The sequence below is a fragment of the Diabrotica virgifera genome, chromosome 8 (assembly GCF_917563875.1).
Source record: "Diabrotica virgifera virgifera chromosome 8, PGI_DIABVI_V3a".
NCBI classification, from domain to species: domain Eukaryota; kingdom Metazoa; phylum Arthropoda; class Insecta; order Coleoptera; family Chrysomelidae; genus Diabrotica; species Diabrotica virgifera.
In genome coordinates this window covers 146505132-146523880 of record NC_065450.1, presented here as the reverse complement: position 1 = coordinate 146523880, position 18749 = coordinate 146505132, and the positions used below count along the sequence as shown (strand labels likewise).

The following is an 18749-nucleotide window of genomic DNA, read 5'->3' as shown; positions in this document are numbered from 1 at the left end:
GATAAAGTTCTCGGGCGGCCCTTCCGTCCAGCGTTTTTGATAGTATAATCAGTGTCACTGTCGTATTGCCGATGCACTGTAGCCGCACAATTGAAAGTTCGCAGAACTTTCGAAAAAAAAATTGATGACGCGCTGATGAAGCCTCTTAATACTACTAATCTACTTTTTATTGATAGTTCTACAATACAAAAAACTAAATAATTATTTTCATCAAATATCACAACCAAATTAGAAATATGTACCTACAAATCGGCGAATTTTAGGAATTTTCACAGAAGTCTTCGGGTTGTGAAATACAATGGCGTAGCGTGAGTGTCGGCTGCCCGGGGCGGAGGACAATTTTGCTGCCCTCTTATTTAGGTATTTTAATTTAATGTATACTATACATTACATACATTAATTATAGAGAACTTTTCGGCGCGAACAATCATCATTATTTTGCATTATACAGGTTAGATTTTAAATTAAAAAGTTTATCAAAGTTTTACAATCACGTTTAATAATTCTGTGTCAATATTATCTTCAAAGCATTTACTTTCTGATCGCAGAATTTTATGTCAAGTCCACTTGTTTGTAAATATTTTTGTGCATCATTCACTTCATGTAGCACCGGTTGCCAGAGGCCCAAAAAACAAAGAAATGAAAATGACTTTATCGAAACTAGTAAAGCACCTGCATCTGTCCTAGTGTTTAAGCTTTTACATGCCTCTGTCAGTTTTTCCAAAGTGACGAGAATGTCTTTGTAATGATGCCATGTCACATTTACGGCATCGCCTCTTGCACTCCAGCGCGTGTCTTGAACCCTTTTTAAGAAGCTTTTGCCTGTAGCTGCTATCATAATTTCCCAACGATGTGCCGATGAGGAAAAAAAGAATAGCAACTTTGTAAAGTGCCGAAAAAATTTACTGAATCCACCTCAACTGAGGCAGCGTGTAAACAAACTAGCTTTAACGAGTGATTTGAGCAAGGTACGAATTCAGCTGTAGGGTCTATTTCTTGAATCATTTGCTGAACTCCTGAATACTTTCCAGCCATAACAGCAGCATTATTATATGCATGGAATGGCCTCTACAGTTGCTTATATCTAGGCCATCAGCTTGAATCTTGTCCAAAATCATCTTTGAAATTCCTTCAGCAGTTTTGTCTTTAGTTTCAATGAAATATATAAAAGATTCCATTATTTTTACTTCCTGATTTTCAATTAATATGTAACTTAATACCTGACTCTTTGATCTTTATGCGAAAGATCTGGAGTGCTATCGAATATAATTATTGAATAATACTTAGCCTTATTCTTATTTGCCCGATGATATGTTGCCGAACATTATTTCCCAAAATGGCAATAAATTCGTTTTGTATTTGTGGTGACATATAACTGATTGAAATTTTGCCACACATTTTAGAACTTACAATGTGTTCACGAAGTACAGGATCGTATTTTGCAATTAAATTAACTATTTCTAAAAAGTTCCCTCTATTGGTACTTGTGTCGTTTTCTATATGTCCACGTAAAGCCAAATTTTGTTTTTCAAGGAATCTTAATTATCAAACGTTCTGATAAGAATTTCCTGCCATTTCTTTATTTCTTTTGTCACTATGTCTTGCTCTTTTTTGTCAATAGTCTGTCCTTTTTGAAGTCTGCTCTCCAACGCCTTCCATTTGCAATAATTTTGGATGTGTAGTGCACTTGATTCGTGACTTGAAACCTTAGGATTTAATTTCCACCAAGTATTAAATCTATCAGATGAGCAAAATTTAGATCCGTTCGGTGTATTTACGTTATCCAATAAACGACCACAAAAGCAAAATAATCATGCTTTAGATGGAGAATAAGCCATCCAAGTACATAAAACTTTTTCGCCGTTATTCAATGTACGGTAAAACCATTCCTTAGTAAGCCGCCTTGTCTCTCCTTTTGATTTTAAAGATTCCGTGCTATTTTCAATCGGTCCGAATTTGTAGTTGCGATAAAAATATAAGCTGGTTCTAATATTTACAAAATATTTTTATTATTTATTGTTAAATTTTGCCGCCCCTGCCGCCCCCACTACGCTACGCCACTGGTGAAATAATTAATTTATTCACATTATTTGCTCCATACCATACCGTATGCGTTTAATATTTCTTATTTTTTACGTACTGTAACACTTATTGCACATTATTTTTTACTCAACACAACTACTAAAAAGGACAACTGTAGCTGATATAAAAAAATAATTATCAATGCACATGAATATAATGAAGGCTTGTTTTCCGTTTCGTTCGGTGACGGTGCGGTGGTTCGGTGGACCAGTTCAATTTCAGTTCAGTTAGGGGAGAAAGCAGCAGCGCAGATAGCGTTCAATGTCGAATCGTGACGTTTCTTCCCGATTCCCGAGCTTTGCCTCATTTCTCATACCGGGTTATATCGTTATATCGATGTTTTATTGAAAATGGCGTACAATAAAATTGTTTGTCGGTTGTGCTTATCGGAAAAAGGACTGAATTGTGTTTTTGAAAATAATTCGAATAAAGTAGATTTACGCGAAGTGATATTTATAACAACTGGAGTTCAGGTATGTGCGTAAGAATTTATTACTCTCCGCCATCTTGTAACATATTGACATTGACCTTGCGACTTGCGTACAAAACGATAATAAAAAATATCAGCCGAAGTTTAACGAACAGCTTCGAAGTTCCACCATATTTGTTCATCTTCAGTACTTTAGTGAATTTAGATTAATTTATCCGTTATCGAATAGATACAGTGGTGAATAAAATATTCTTTTGAATAAAATATCAATAAAAATACCTGGTAATATGTATACTTGTGGGAAATTTGTTTCTTTGTATTTAAACAGAATTTTTAGATTATATTTTATAATAGGTTTGTTCCCAGTGGCGGCGCCTGATATAAAATATTGGTAGTGGACCCATATTATTAAGATATAAAAATATATAACATTGTGGGCCTCCGCTTTAGTCCTATGTCCTTACGCTTTGGGCACACGGGCGATTTTTTACGGCGCGATAATTTACGGCGTCCATTGGTTTGACTACCTCCTCCACCAATTTTAGATGAAATGATTTCATTGGAGGAGATATTCAAACCAATGTGCGCCGTAAAAAATCGTAAAATGAAATCATTTCATCTAAAATTGGTGGAGGAGGTAGTCAAACCAATGGGCGCCGTAAATTATCGCGCCGTAAAAAATCGCCCGTGTGGCCAAAGCCTTAGGTAAAATTTTTTGAGTCAAATTGTCAAAATCAAACGACCTTATTGTTTTCACTTAATTTTGAAAAAATGTGAAAACTTTGAATTATCCACGTCCGTCTGTCCGTCTGTCAGTCTGTAATCACAACTCCTCCGTCAATATACCAGCCAGAATGACAAATGATGTGTCAAATGAAAGCTTATAATCCAAGGATGGTACTAACGGTGAAAATTTAATATAAGCTGTCTGCCCGTCGGTCTGTCCGACCGCGAATATAACTCCTCCGTCATTATACCAGGTAAAATGACAAATGAGGTGTCAAATAAAAGCTTATAATCCAAGGATGGTACTAAAGGTGATAAATTTGATCTAAGCTGTCTGCCCGTCGGTCTGTCCGACCGCGAATATAACTCCTCCGTCATTATTCCAGGTAGAATGACAAATGAGGTGCCAAATGAAAGCTTATAATCCAAGGATGGTACTAAAGGTGATAAATTTGATCTAAGCTGTCTGCCCGTCGGTTTGTCCGACCGCGAATATAACTCCTCCGTCTTTATAAGGTAGAATGACAAATGAGGTTGCAAAATGAAAGCTTATAATCCAAGGATGGTACTAAAGGTGATAAATTTGATTTAAGCTGTCTGCCTGTCGGTCTGTGTGACCGCGAATATAACTCCTCCGTCATTATACCAGGTAGAATGACAAATGAGATTTCAAATGAAAGCTTAAAATGTAAGGATGATACTAAATGTGAGAAATTTGACCTAGGCTGTCTGTCCGTCCGACTGCAAATATAACTCCTCCGTAATTTTACCAGATGGAATGACAAATGAGGTGTCAAATGAAAGATTATAATTCAAGGATGGGACTAAATGTGAGAAATTTGACCTAGGCTGTCTGTCCGTCTGTCCGTACGACTGCGAATATAACTCCTCCGTCACTATACCAGGTAGAATAACAATTGAGGTGTCGAATGAAAGCTTATAATCCAAGGATGGTACTAAATGTGAGAAATTTGACCTAGGACTTCCGGATTTAGAAATGCGACCAGAAGTACTGTTTTAAAGTCACCGGAATAGTACACGTGACATTATTCGTCGCTACTTCCCAAGAAGAGAACAAATATATACTTCCGGTTTCATGACTCTCTGTTCATCTGTCTTTCGTCTTTCCATCTGCGAATACAACTCCTCCATTATTGATACAGATAGAATGACAAATGAGGTGTCGAATGAAAGCTTATAACCCAAGGATGGCATTAAAGATGAAAAATTTGACATCGGACTTCTGGTTTTAAAGTTGCAACCATATGAACTGTTCTAAAGGCACCGAAATAGTATAAGCGATATATCATTCGACGTGTCTTAGTAAGATGAGAAAAAATTTTGGTTTTGGTGTTTATATCATTTCCGCTTAAAAAGACATAACTAAGTAAAATCCCCAGAGCCGGAAACCAGAGTGGAAGACGCGGGTAGTTTTTATTATTTTTTTTTGTGACGCTCATGATCGAGATAGTGCACCAAAATTTTGGAATAAGTAGGTCATGACGTAACTAAGTAAAATCTCCAGGGGTGGAACGATGCGTGGCCGACAAAGGGGGGGGCTGGGGTGAATATAAAAATTATAAGGGATTTTTTGTGACGTTCGTGATCGAGATAGTGAACCAAAATTTGGGAATAAGTAGACCATGACATATTTAAGTAAAATTCCCAGAGGCGGAAACCAGAGTGGGGACGAGGGTAGTTATAAGGGGTAAAAGTCGCGGTTTATATTATTTTTTTTGTGACGCTCATGATGGAGATAGTGCACCAAAATTTTGGAGTAAGTCATGACGTAGCTAAGTAAAATCTCCAGGTGCGGAACGCTGCTTGGGGTACAAAGGGGTGGTAGGCAAGGGTGAGTATAAAAATATAAGGGGTTTTTTGCCATTCGTGATCGAGATAGTGCACAGCAAAAATTTGGGAATAAGTAGATCATGACATTACTAAGTAAAATCTCCAGGGGCGGTACGCTGCGTGGAAAACAAATGTGCTGCGTCACAAAAAAAATATAAACTGCGACTTTGATCCCTTAAAACTACCCTCATCCACAACTCTGGTTTCGGCCCCTGGAGATTTTGCTTAGTTACGTCATGATCTACTTACTCCCAAATTTTGGTTCACTATCTCGATCACGAACGTCACAAAAAATCCCTTATAATTTTTATATTCACCCCAGCTCCCCCTTTGTCGGCCACGCAGCGTTCCGCCCCTAAAGATTTTACTTAGTTACGTCATGACCTACTTATTCCCAAATTTTAGTGCACTATCTCGATCATGGGCGTCACAAAAAAAAATAATAAAAACCGCGACTTTGACCCCTTATAACTACCCTCCTCCCCCACTCTGGCTTCCTGATCTGGAGATTTTACTTAGTTATGTCATGGTCTACTTATTCCCAAATTTTGGTGCACTATCTCAATTACGAACATCGCAAAAAAACCTTATATTTTTTATATTCACCCCTACCCCCACCCCTTTGTCGGCCACGCAGCATTCCACCCCTGGAGATTTTACTTAGTTACGTCATGACCTACTTATTACCAAATTTTGGTACACTATCTCGATCATGAGCGTCACAAAAAAAAATAATAAAAACCGCGACTTTGACCTGTTATAATCATAACTACACTCGTCCCCCACTCGGGTTTCCGGCCGTTGGGGAAAGTCATGCACACAACTAATTCAACATGTATAGTTTTTCCATATTACTTATCACGCACAAAATCCGCTTCTATCTCTCCATCTATCCGACTATACAGGGTGTTTCATTAATAATTGTCCATATAGTAACTGGAAAAACCTTAGGACAAATTACGAAGATTTAACCTAAAACACTTAAATAAAATGTGGTTCCTTACTGAGTTACAGGGTGTTTTATCTAAAAATTTAAAAACTATTTTTACTCAGCATTTTAAAACTATTCGACGTATCTTTTTCATACTTGGCAAGAGGTATAGGTACTGTACAAGCTACTAAATTATGTTAAACAAACGTTTCTGGCTATTACCAGAGACGTACGACGGGGGAAAGTGAATTGTTGACCCTTTCCAAATTCTACGCCACTGGCGAAATTGCTATTTTAGTTCAATTTTTGAATTCTCCAATACTTTCTATGAAAATAATATACTCTTCATTCGTAACGATAAAGTCATTAGTTTTCGAGATCTTTGAAGTAAAAAATGAAACGACACGGTTATTTTGATTAATGTATTGTGTCGCTTTATTTTTAATTTCAAATATCTCTAAAACTAATCATTTTATCGTTACGAATGAAAAGTGTATTTTTACATAAAAAGTATTTCAAAATCAAAAAATTACACTAAAATAGCAATTTCGTCAGTGGCGTAGAATTTGGGAAGGGTCAACCAGCCACTATCCCCTGTCGTGCGCCTCTGGTAGTAGCTACAAACGTTTATTTATCTTAATTAGTAGGGTGTACAATACCTACACTTTCTGCTAAGTATGATAAGGATACACCAAATAGTTTTAAAGTACTGGGTACTAATACTTTTTAAATTTCAATCATATGAATCATCATAAATTAATCAAAATAACTGTGCCGTTTCATATTTAACTTCAAATATCTCGAAAACTAATGACTTTATCGTTATCAATGAAGAGTATATTATTTACGTAGAAAGTATTGGAGAATCTAAAAATGGCACTAAAATAGTAATTACTCCAGTGGCGTAGAATTTGAGAAGGGTCAACCTTTCACCATCCCCTGTCGTACGCCTCTGGTAGTAGCTAGAAACGTTTATTTATCATAATTTACTAGAGTGTCTAGTATTCGCACTTTCTGCCAAGTATGAAAAGGATACGTCGAATAGTTTTAAAATGCTGAGCAAAAATACTTTTTAAATTTTTAGATAAAACACCCTGTAACTCGGCAAGGAACCACATTTTGTTTAAGTGTTTTAGGTTAAATCTTCGTATTTTGTGCTAAGGTTTCTCCAGTTACTATATGGACAATTATTAATGAAACACCCTGTATAGGATTACTCGTTTACCTAACTTTACCTGTACCGTATAGATACATTTTAAATCATGATTTGGGAGTGTTACTCGACCCTCGTAACATTCAAGTATCTTGGTTTGTTTATTTCTAGTGCATCTTTACTGTGATTTTACTATAGTTCAATCATGTCATCATTCACGAAACGGTGACAAGTCGGCGTCTGCGCATAGAACGGTTTAAAACTTTGATCGAGAACGATTACAGGAACGGTTATATATTACGGTTGGAACATACCTTTTATTGAAACTTCAAAATTATCTTCCAAATGAGTTTTTGTGTAATTTAAGAAATTAATTATTCTAAATTTTGTAGTACCAATGTTATACGTGAATATATTATTAACAGCGCTAGAATGTGGTTAGGTATATGATATACTTCTATTGGTCAGTTATTCTGAGAAAAAAAAATGGTTGATCTAATACCATGGAAATTTTTCGAAATATGTAATAAACGTATTTTTTTGAAATGTGGTAGTTAAAAACTAGTAGGTACTTATACTTTGCGTCCATACAGTAACGCATAAATTCATTATTAGCTAAATAAACAACATTATTAGAAATTCCCGAAACGTGTCTATTTTTATTTTTAAATAATGATTTTTTGGTATATATATCATCCTATTGACGTCATCCATCTGGGCGTGATGACGTAAACGATGATTTTTTTAAGTGAAAATAGGGGTCATGTTATAGCTCATTTGAAAGGGTATTTAATTCTCTAATCATTAATATAAACATTAATATCATACTTTGTATACCTATAGTTGTGTCTGAAGAATAGCAAAGATCACTAAATTGCCATCACAGATTCAATCTTGATACATATTTAAGAGCGATTCCAAATTATCTCTAGAGACGGCGTAGTTATGCACTATCCTCTTTAAAACCCTGCCGTGGTTCATACTAGATTTCTAAATCCTGTTGGATCTCATCGGGCAGTAATGTAGTTGAAGAGATACTTGGAAAGAAAAAGGTTTCTAAGCCAACTTTTCTTCTTGACGGAGTAATCACTCTACATACTGCTATACAGTGATGGTGCGCTAATAACCGGCCAAATTACACAAAAGATGGAAAACATAAAACATAAACAAAAGAGATAAAACTGGTAGAGGTGGATATTATCGATATTATGCGTTATTATGCGGATTAATTTTATGCGTTTGATGGTAAACACAATCTCCGGTCGGTTCCTTCTTCATTCTTCCTAGGACTTCCTTGTTTGTGATCCTTGCTGTCCATGATATTCTCAGCATTCTTCTATAAAGCCACATCTCAAACGCTTTAAGTTTTTTAATAATGGTGTCTGTAAGTATCCATGCCTCCGCTCCGTACAACAATACAGAGAAAACATAACATCTCAGATGACTGACTTCCTTACAAATCACTAATATAACAGATTTAGTTGTATCACGAACATTTTAATCTTAGTTATAGCAACAATAGTTATCAAGTAACAGTAGATTCTTTGTTACAGATTTTGGAGAATGATGTCATCTCAAAGAAAATATGTCTCAATTGCAGTAACACTGTTATTAAAATGCACGAATTCAGAGAAATATCTAGCAACTCGGATAGATATCTAAAGGTAATATATTTTTTATGCAATAATATCGTATTTGTGATAATAGTGTAGTAAAATTAGTGACAATGAACATATAGATTACTAGAGCGGTCCAATAAGTACTTAGCCTTCAAAAGAAAAACGAAAATTTTGGAAAAGTAGCGATTTATTTCTGAACGTAGTCTCCTTTTAGCTTGATACACTTGACCCAGTGATGCTCCACCTTCTTTAACCCGTCTGAAAAATAGATTTTCTCGAGGTCTGCAATGTAGGCTTCCGTGACGATGATGAACTCTGTTTTTTTATTGTTTGTTTACTGTGCAATCAGTCTAAAAAAAACAGACCATAAACACATTTGTTGAAATTTACAATGACCCGAAGAGAAATATTTCAATAAATATTTACTCTACATGAGTATTACAATTACGTTTACAATTAGTGTTTCTTAAGTTAAGAATGGTAAATCTAATGGAAATTTTTGCTTAAGGCGTCTAATTTGTTGACTATTGTCTAATAAATTTAGCGCTAACACATTTGGGTGGTTTTCTAGTCGCTGTAAATATTTATCACTGTGTGACACTATCACTTCACTCATAGTTGGCACTTGTAGATCTTGTAGGATGTTTTTGTTGCTTACAAACCACGGCGCATCAGTTATTGTTATTGCTCGTAACACCTTGTTTTGAAACCGGTCCATGATTGCTAGATTGGATTTTGAAGCAGTGCCCCACAATTGTATTCCGTACGTCCAAATTGGCTTGAGTATGGTATTGTATGCTAGTAATTTATTTCTCAACAACAACTGGGATTTTCTTCCGAGCAACCAATAGTATTTTCTATATATGGTATCAAGATGTTTTCTTTTTTTCCATATATGAGTTTTCCAAGTGAGTCTTTTGTCCATATGTAGGCCTAAGTACTTTACAGTATCTACCGTTGGAAGGGGAGCATTGTTGAATGATATTTGAGGAGAATCACTATGACATTTAGTGAATACTATGTGGCTTGATTTGGATTCGTTAAGTTTTATCTTCCATTTCTTAGTCCATTTCTGGACTTTATTTAGGTTTTCTTGGAGTTGGTCTGCTGCAACAACGGGATCTGAATGTACCGCCATTATTGCGGTATCGTCTGCAAATGTGCTGTATATACTTTATTGTCCGTAGGCAAATCGGAGGTAAATAGTAGATACAGGATCGGCCCAAGAACGCTACCTTGAGGAACGCCTGCCTTTATGAGATGTAGACCGGTTATCTCGTCTTCATATTTTACCTGGAAATATCTTTCTTTTAGGTATGAGTATAGTATGTGATACATGTTCTGGTGTAGGTCCCTTTTTAGTTTATAGAGTATTCCCTGATGCCACACCTTGTCAAAAGCTTGACTCACATCGATGAATGTAGTTGAGCAATATTGCTTACTTTCAAAAGAGTCTTGGATTAATTCTACCAGTCGATGGATCTGTTCAATTGTTGAATGTTTGACTCTAAATCCAAATTGGTGTATCGGTAGAAGTTCTTTTTCTGCAATAATTTTCATTAGTCTCTTAGCTAGTAATTTTTCCATAATTTTCGACATGACAGGCAGTAGACTTATTGGTCGGTATGAAGTTGTTTCGTGTTGAGGTTTACCAGGTTTAGGGATTAGTATGATTTGCGCTACCTTCCATTGCGCAGAAAAATATTTGAGTCTTATGACGGCGTTAGTAAGGTAGGTTAACATAAGTATTCCTTTTCGCGGTAGTTCTTTCATAATTATTCCAGTGATTAGGTCGTGTCCTGGAGCTTTTTTAGGGTTTAGCTCTGTTTTTATAATACACCGTACCTCATTTGGTGTAATATGTTTTATTTGGTCATCTGATGGTATTTGTGCATCAAGAAACGCTATAATTTCGTCATCTGTATCTTCTCTTGTTGAGAGAGGTTTGAAAACTGTTTCAAGATGTGTAGCGAAAATTTCTGCTTTATGTGTTCTTTGGGTTGCTTTAATTTTTTAATTAAGTATTTTCTATGGGAAATAAGCCACAATTATACTAAAAATTTAATTTTTTAGTTGCTTTCCATAAGCTGTAATTTGTATCCTTTGTTGACGTTAGGTTTTCGACATAGTTTTGGAAGCTCTCATTTTTAATGCTTGATAGGTAGTCTTTTAAACGTTTCGCTGCCCTGTTATAATTGGTTTTATCTGCAGGGTGTCTTGTGTTTTGCCAGATCTTTCTTAAGTGGCGCTTTTCTTTAATCTTCTCCCTTATACTAAAAGGACAGTGACTTCTGTTTTGGGTTCTGACCAATGGTGGAGTTGATTCCCACGAGGCAAACTGTATTAATTCTGTAAATTGTTGTACTTGGTTTTCCAATTCTTGGTGTGTTTTTAAGGATATATTGAGGTTTACTTCATTTTCTAATATTTCTGTAAATAGATTCCAGTTGGTAGCTTGATTATGGAGAATCAGTGGTTTTGGTTTTTCTTGGATATTTGTATGAATGGTAGCTATTATTGGTGTGTGATCTGAGGCAATATCATAATTAGGTTCGATGGTTAGATAATTCTAACAATAAAACACTGAAAACGTTTGTTTTCTATACTTCCACAAAATTATTATAACTAAGTGACTACAGCTGTTTCGGCGGAGTGCCTTTCTCAAGTGATATAGTTTACAATGTGTTTGCCTTTTTAAGTCTTCAACTGAAGAGGTTGAGGAGTGGGGAGCTGTTTGTCTCGAGTTGGTCATTTCTAATTTTGTGGAAGTATAGAAAACAAACGTTTTCAGTGTTTTATTGTTAGATAAAATGAACTTCCATCAAGTAACGGTCGAATCTATCAATTTTGGTTAGATAATTGTTGGAGAATCCTTTGGTCACGAAGAAGTCAAGACAATCTGGGTATTTCAGAGGGTCTGTAGGCCAGTAGGTGGGTGTATAGGTGGACAGAGATTTAGGTGTAGTTCTTGAATGACTTGATGTAGTATTCTTCCTCTTCCTGGAGCTGTTAGACGAGATCCCCAGCTAGTGTGATTAGCGTTATAGTCGCCTCCTGCTAGGAATCTGTTGCCGTTATTTCTAAATATTTCTGTAAACATTTCTTTATTTGCTCGATAGTTTGGTGGGCAATACACCGCTGTTATTGTAATTGGTCCATTCCAATCCTCTATTACTAAGCTGGTTGCCTGTATGTCATTTTTTTCTACTTTATTAAGGAGATAGTGTTTAAGTCCATTTCGAATTAACACTGCTGCCCCAGCTCTGGCTAATCGATCTACATCGGGATGGGCTGCATTGTAAACTTCAAAGTTTGTAATTTTGAAACTAGTTTTTGAGGTAAGGTGTGTTTCAGAGACTAACAGTATGTCAATTTTGTTAGTTACTAGGAATGCTTCTATTTCGTGTTTGTGCTGCTTTATGCCATTTGCGTTCCATAGTGCAGTAGTAAGTAGCTTAGCCATTACACTTATTTGTGATGGCCTGTTTTAGCTCTTCTTTAAGTTCTTTGATTTCCAGGATTAGTTGGTTTATTGTAGTTTGTTGCTGTTCTATTACATGTTGTAGGTATTGTGTAAAACTACTATTTTGGTTTGTGTCTGGTGCATTTTGCTGTTCAGCAACCGGTCTTGCCATAGGTCTCATTTTTTTGGTGGCGTTTGCATAAGTACCTGATGTTTGGGGCAAGTTTTCTATACTGTGTGCCTCATTTGATTCTTCATTTGTTCTTGGTCTCTGTTGCTGGATTTTTTGCGTTTGTGGTGTATTTTAATTTCTTGTGGGGTATCTTTTATTTAAGATGGCCTGGTAGACTTGACATTCTTTAAAATTTGCTGGGTGGGGTCCACCACATAGTGCACATTTTGCTGGGTTTCCATCAGCCTTTGTTTTTTACAAGTGCGATAATCATGATTTTACGCACACCACGATGAACTGTGTATTCGACTTAAATTTCGGCCCAGCGAGTGACTTTTTAAAGTTTGGAAACAACAAGAAGTCGTATTGGCCCAAATTTGGAGAATACGTTGGATGGAATAGCAGTTTGTAGCCCGATTAGACCAATTTAGCCATGGCGATGGCAAAGGTGTAAGCCGGAGCGTTGTCATGGTGAAATAGTTTTTTTTTTCTTCCTAAATTGGGACTGTTTTAAAATCGGGCTAATAATGCGGCATACATAGTAAAGTCCTGTGGTCGTTTTGCTCTTTCCCAGGAAGTCGATATACATAGATCACACCTTGTGAATCCCAGAAAATGGTGGTCATCGTCTTTCCGGACCATTGGACAGTCTTCGCCCTCCTCGGAGAACGTTCGCGTGGTGACGTCCACTGTATCGATTGTTCCTGGGACTCTGGTGTATACCAATGGAATCATGTTTCGTCAACGGTTATGAAACAACGTAGAAACTCATTTGTATTACGCTTAAACAGTGTATATTGTTCGAAGTTCGAAAATGCGGCAGCCACCACGCCGACAGTTTATATGACTAATGAGATCTTTTGAGATGTCTACTGCCTCAAACCTTGGTTTCCTCAAAAGCGGCACCGACAAACTACGACCGCCGTAACACTGCGATGAATGACGTCATAAAAAACTGTACCACGCAAAATAATAGCAGTGGTTTCCAAGGATGCTTTGGAAGCTACCGCTTGCTGAGTTTACACATTGCATTGCCGCATTGAAGAACCTTGAATTTTTCACCGTAATCTGACGTCATTCATCGCAGTGTTACGGTCGCAGTTTGTCGGTGCCGCTTTCGAGGAAACCAAGGCTTCACGCACCTTCAGTCGGCGGTCTATCGATACGAGATCGTGGATTTCTTTCAAGTTATCCTCAGTGGTAGCCGTTTTCGGGGCACCTGGTAGTGACTTATCAAAGACCGACGTTCCACCACGTTGAAACTCGTTAAACCATTTTTTGACTTGTTTCCATCGAAGGAGAAGAGTCACCGTTTATAGCATTCAAGCGCTTATTTCATTTTTCCAAAATCCCCAAACACGCCCGCTTACACACGCGGTCAAAACAAAACTACCGAGTCCGATTTAGCTGCTTGATCAAAACAATTTTCATTAATTTTCTCAAAATGTTTAATAAATAACTCATGCCTTTTCTGATCTCACCGATTCATACATACTACCCACAAAAACCTTAAAGAACAAAATAAATCGTCATTCCTACTGCCATTATCTACTATCTTCACTTGTAAATTAACTTGTAACAAAAAAAACGACTTCATGTCACTACGGTTATTGATATGAACTGCTTGAGATGAGATATTTAATTAACCATGAACTGCGTTCCAAAAGAACAGGAGGTGTTTTCTACACCGAAATAAAATTGACTACCGACCATCAAACCCTGTAGACATATCGATGATCTTCATAGTTGCATCTCAATGCAAGAAACTATTCCCGGTGTTTTAAGATGAAACTACACAGTTAGAAGTTCGACTTCTTTACATCGTTGGCTGATCGATAGTCTATTGCACCTAAATGTAACATATTATGCCGGGTGAAAAGGATGACATCACACCAGACACTCACAATTAACTTAGAATCGACCTATTAACTTGGTCGCCTAATCGATAGTGAATAGTGATTCTTCTTAGCTACCTCCTGGTCGCTCCTAGCCCAGAAAACATACCACTCTTTCCTCCAGTTCACATCTCATGATCCGACCAACCAATTGCAGAAAAGGACCAACCCTGTTACCTACTACTTTTCTCCAATATTTCCCCAGACAATTATCACAGCCAATTACATCTAGGTTTCCAACTCGAATGACAAATATTCAACGAATCAGGACAGAATATGATGATTTAAATTTTTGCATCGTCATCTTTTTCGCTAAATTTTGAGTAAGCGTCTATTAGTTAGAAAAATAAATAAGTTTTATAGTGTTTACATTCGCACAAAGATATTTCCATTTAGTCCAGAAAGCCACTGCGCATCCGCTAGGAAAAATATTCTAATTCGGATTTTTTGCACAATCTTACTCAAAAAGGACTCCTTTTAACAAATTTGCATGTTGCCAGGACCAAAAGTTGGTCAAAAATTTTTAAAACGTTTTTTTCTTGTTTTTTTCCTAAATTTGTTTTTTTTTGCATGGAACAAATTTTTTTTAGGTTTTTTGGATCATTCCAAACAGAAAAGGGCTTGTGACTTTTCTCTAAAGTTGATAGTTTTTGACATATAAGCGATTAAAAATTGAAAAATTGCGAAATCAGCCATTTTTAACCCTCAAAAACTTTGTGAAAAACTAAAAATTTGAATGTTGCCAAGGTAGGTAGATATTCTTTAAACATCGATTGATGAAATCCCGAAGAGTTTTTTGCAGTACAATATCAAAAACCCCTTTGTTTTTTAATTGCCAATCAAGCGTGCGCGACACTATTTTCCACCGTTGCATGTGTATACAGTATGGTGCAAATGAAAGGAATAAATTCGTTATTTCGTAAACCGGTGACTTTAAGGAAAAATCCCAAGACAGGTCGGTTTTTATTTTTAAGTTATGATATTGTAGCATATATAGTATACTAGTGACGTCATCCATCTGGGCGTGATGACATAATCGATGATTTTTTTAAATGAGAATACGGGTCGTGTGCTGGCTCATTTAAAAGGTTCTTCAATTCTCTATTCAGTAATATAAACATGTACATAATTATTTATACAGGGTGTCCAAAAAATTTTTATTAAATTAAATCATTTGGCAAATTGACAAAAAAATTAAATTATTGGACACCCTGTATAAATTATTATGTAAATGTTTATATTACTGAATAGAGAATTGAAGAACCTTTCAAATGAGGTAGCACACGACCCCTATTCTCATTTAAAAAAATCATCGATTACGTCATCACGCCCAGTTGGATGACGTCACTAGTATACCATATATGTCACAATATCATAACTTCAAAATAAAAATCGAACTGTTTCGTTCGGCATTGTTCCTTAAGGCCGGCCGTTGTATGAAAGAGAGGTCCCCAAATGCCGGCGCAACAGAGAGAAAAGATTCTTTCCCGAGAGATGCTGCCTCTATCGGAGAAATAACGCAATAGATATCTAAGCGAGGCCGCAAACGGCAAACTTTTTAGTGAGTCGATAGTTTAGTTAAGTACAGAGAGTATGCAGGTGCGGCCTCGCTAAGACGACTCGAAATTGTTTTATATATCAGGTGCGAACTTTTAATTTTCTAGGTGGTCTCGCTGAAAATTTTACTCGGATAAATACTGTGCTCGTATCTCGTGGTAAAATCTAAACCAAAAGTATTGGAGAAATCTATTTTAGTCCATGTGGTGAGACCGCTCCCGTCTGGGAAAATTTCTGATTCGGTTTCTTTGTGGATTCCTACTCAAAAATGTCCCCTCTAAACAAATCTGCCGGGTGCCGGGCGGAATTTTTGGGCAGAAATTGTTTAAACAATTTTTATAAACAAATAGAAAAGATCACGTTTTTTTGCCCCGGAGCATATATTTTTAAGTTTAGTGGGTCATTCTAAAAAAAAAAAAATCTTGTAATTTTTTTTTAAAAATTGATAGTTTTCGAGTTATAGGCGATTTAAAATCTGAAAAGTGCGAAAATGCTCATTTTCGAGGCCTAAAAACTCATATTTAAATTAGAACTTTTAAGGTTGCAAGATTCTTAAATTGAAGTTTAAACATTCAGCTTCAAGATTCTCAAGAGTGATTGTGTCTAACCCTAATTTAAACCGTCGTGTTTTAATTGTTAAATATGCATGTCCATCGATTTTTTTGTCGGTGCGGCGCGCTCTATTTCAAAAATCTCCAGTTTTCCTCCAAAATATCTTTTTTCTAGATTTTTTGGGACATTTTAAATAAAATAAGTTTCTTGACATTTTTCTCAAAAGTTAACAGTTTTAAAGTTATAAGCGATTTAAAATCCAAAAATGCGTTTTGGCATTTTTCGGATTTTAAATCGCTTATAACTTTAAAACCATTAACTTTGGAGAAAAATGTCAAGAAACTTATTTTAGTTAGAATATCACAAAAAATCTAGAAAAAATATTATTTGGAGGAAACTACATAGAAGATTTTTGAAATAGAGCTCGCCGCACCGGCAAAAAATCGGATAAACATGCATATTTAACAACTAAAAAAAAAAAACTGTATAAATTAAGGTTAGACGCGATCACTCTTGAGAATCTTGAAGATTAATGTTTAGTCTTCAATTTAAGTATCTGGTAACCTCAAGAATACTAATTTAAATGTGAATTTTTAGCCTCGAAAATGCGTATTTTCGCATTTTTCAGATTTTAAATCGCCTATAACTCGAAAACTATCAATTTTTAAGAAAAATTGCAAGATACCTTTCTTGTTTAGAATGACCTTGAAAACCTAAATAATATATGTTCCAGAACAAAAAAAATGTAATCTTTTGTATTTGTTTAAAAAAATTGTTTAAACAAATTCTGCCCCAAAATTTCGCCCGGCACCCTTCAGATTTGTTTAAAGGGGACATTTTTGAATAGGAATCGGACGGGAGCGGTCTCACCCCATGAACTATTTCGCATATTGGTTCATCATAGTTTGTTACCTACTTTCCTTGTCCAAATATTATAAAATTATACCAGGCAAGAACAATTATATCACTCTTTGTCTAAATGTCTAGTTTTATTAAAATGTTGTAATATATTAAAAATTGATTTATTTATGAATTGGGTAATATCTTGTGTAATAAAAGTTGTAAATTATCATTTATTTTACTATTTCTTTAAATTGCCCCAAAAGCGGCTTACATGAAAGCAATGGGCACGTGCCATGCGAACGCCTAATTGGCAGGAGGTGGTACCGGCGGCACTACAATCGATTCCTACTGTAAACAACTGGGAACAAGGATCGAGCAGTAAAATCAATGATAATCCTTTAAAGATTTTTGGCGGTGTTTTTTAAGCAGCAGCCGTTTGCGGTAGGGCGGCGGCAATTAATATTTTAATTTGTCGGCTATTTTCAAAAGAAACTTTATATTTAAATAGGGCTATTTAAATATAAAGTATTTTTAAATATATATTTAAATATATACTTTGATAAGTACTTCGACGTCAAATTGACGTCGAAGTACTTATCAAAGTTTTTTAGAAAAAAATTGATTTTTTAGTTACTTTGGAAGCTGTAAATGTGCAAGAGAATATATTTATATCAAAATATATATAGTAATTATTATTACGCAAAGAAATAGTGAATTCCTCACTGAAAGAAAACTATATTAGTACATGGTGATAAACATAGATATCAAAATCTTTATTTGGTCTCGTTTAGTATCCTTTTTTAGTGATTTAATTGACCATAATATAAAGGATTACATTTATATCCAGATAAAGGTAAACATTGTTAGTATTCAAGAAATCAGTGAAGCTCTTACTGAAGAAGTGACACAAATAGACGTCAAAACTTTAATAAAATCTGTTGATATCCCGTTAAGAGAATCCCGTTAACGGTCTCAAATCATACGAAAGTGTGAAACGAACTCTCCTTGATGATCCCATCAACTAGTTGTAATATATATAAACGTTAACCCCATGGAGGAGGATTTTATAACAGGCATCCAAATTCAAATAGGTTAGAACATTTCTATTTATTTTAGTAAGAACATCTGTGTATGTATCCTGTATTTCTTTAGTGTTAGTAGTTAGTACTCCTGCCACCTCCACGTGGTTAGGGGGCGGGCAACCACTCCACTGCCATAAGTCGGGGTCCTCCCACAATAAGCTCAGTGGTAGGGCTAAGAGCACACTGAAGAAATTGTAGGTAAAAAAGTGGAAAAAATGGGAGATAAAAAGAAAATTACTTCTTTTGGAGGTAATTCATCTCAAATAGATGACATAATTGAAAATAGTTTTAGAATTAGTATTAATACCTTATCTCAAAATAATAATAATGAAATATTAGATAATAGTATTGTAGATAATAATATAAATAATACTGAATTAAATATAAATTTGA

General features: G+C 35.6%; 1 protein-coding gene across 4 annotated transcripts in view; it reads left to right on the top strand.

Moving 5' to 3' along the window:
• The window catches only part of LOC126889766 (putative uncharacterized protein DDB_G0277255), a 256811-nt gene that overhangs the window by 213872 nt on the left and 24190 nt on the right, over window positions 1-18749 (top strand). For 3 of the 4 annotated variants that reach the window (XM_050658351.1, XM_050658349.1, XM_050658350.1), the window contains exon 2: window positions 8727-8837. In XM_050658351.1, the coding sequence (XP_050514308.1) occupies window positions 8727-8837 (111 nt within the window). Of the gene's footprint in view, window positions 1-2278; window positions 2556-8726; window positions 8838-18749 lie in introns of those variants that run through there. The other variant, XM_050658352.1, reaches the window with a different exon arrangement.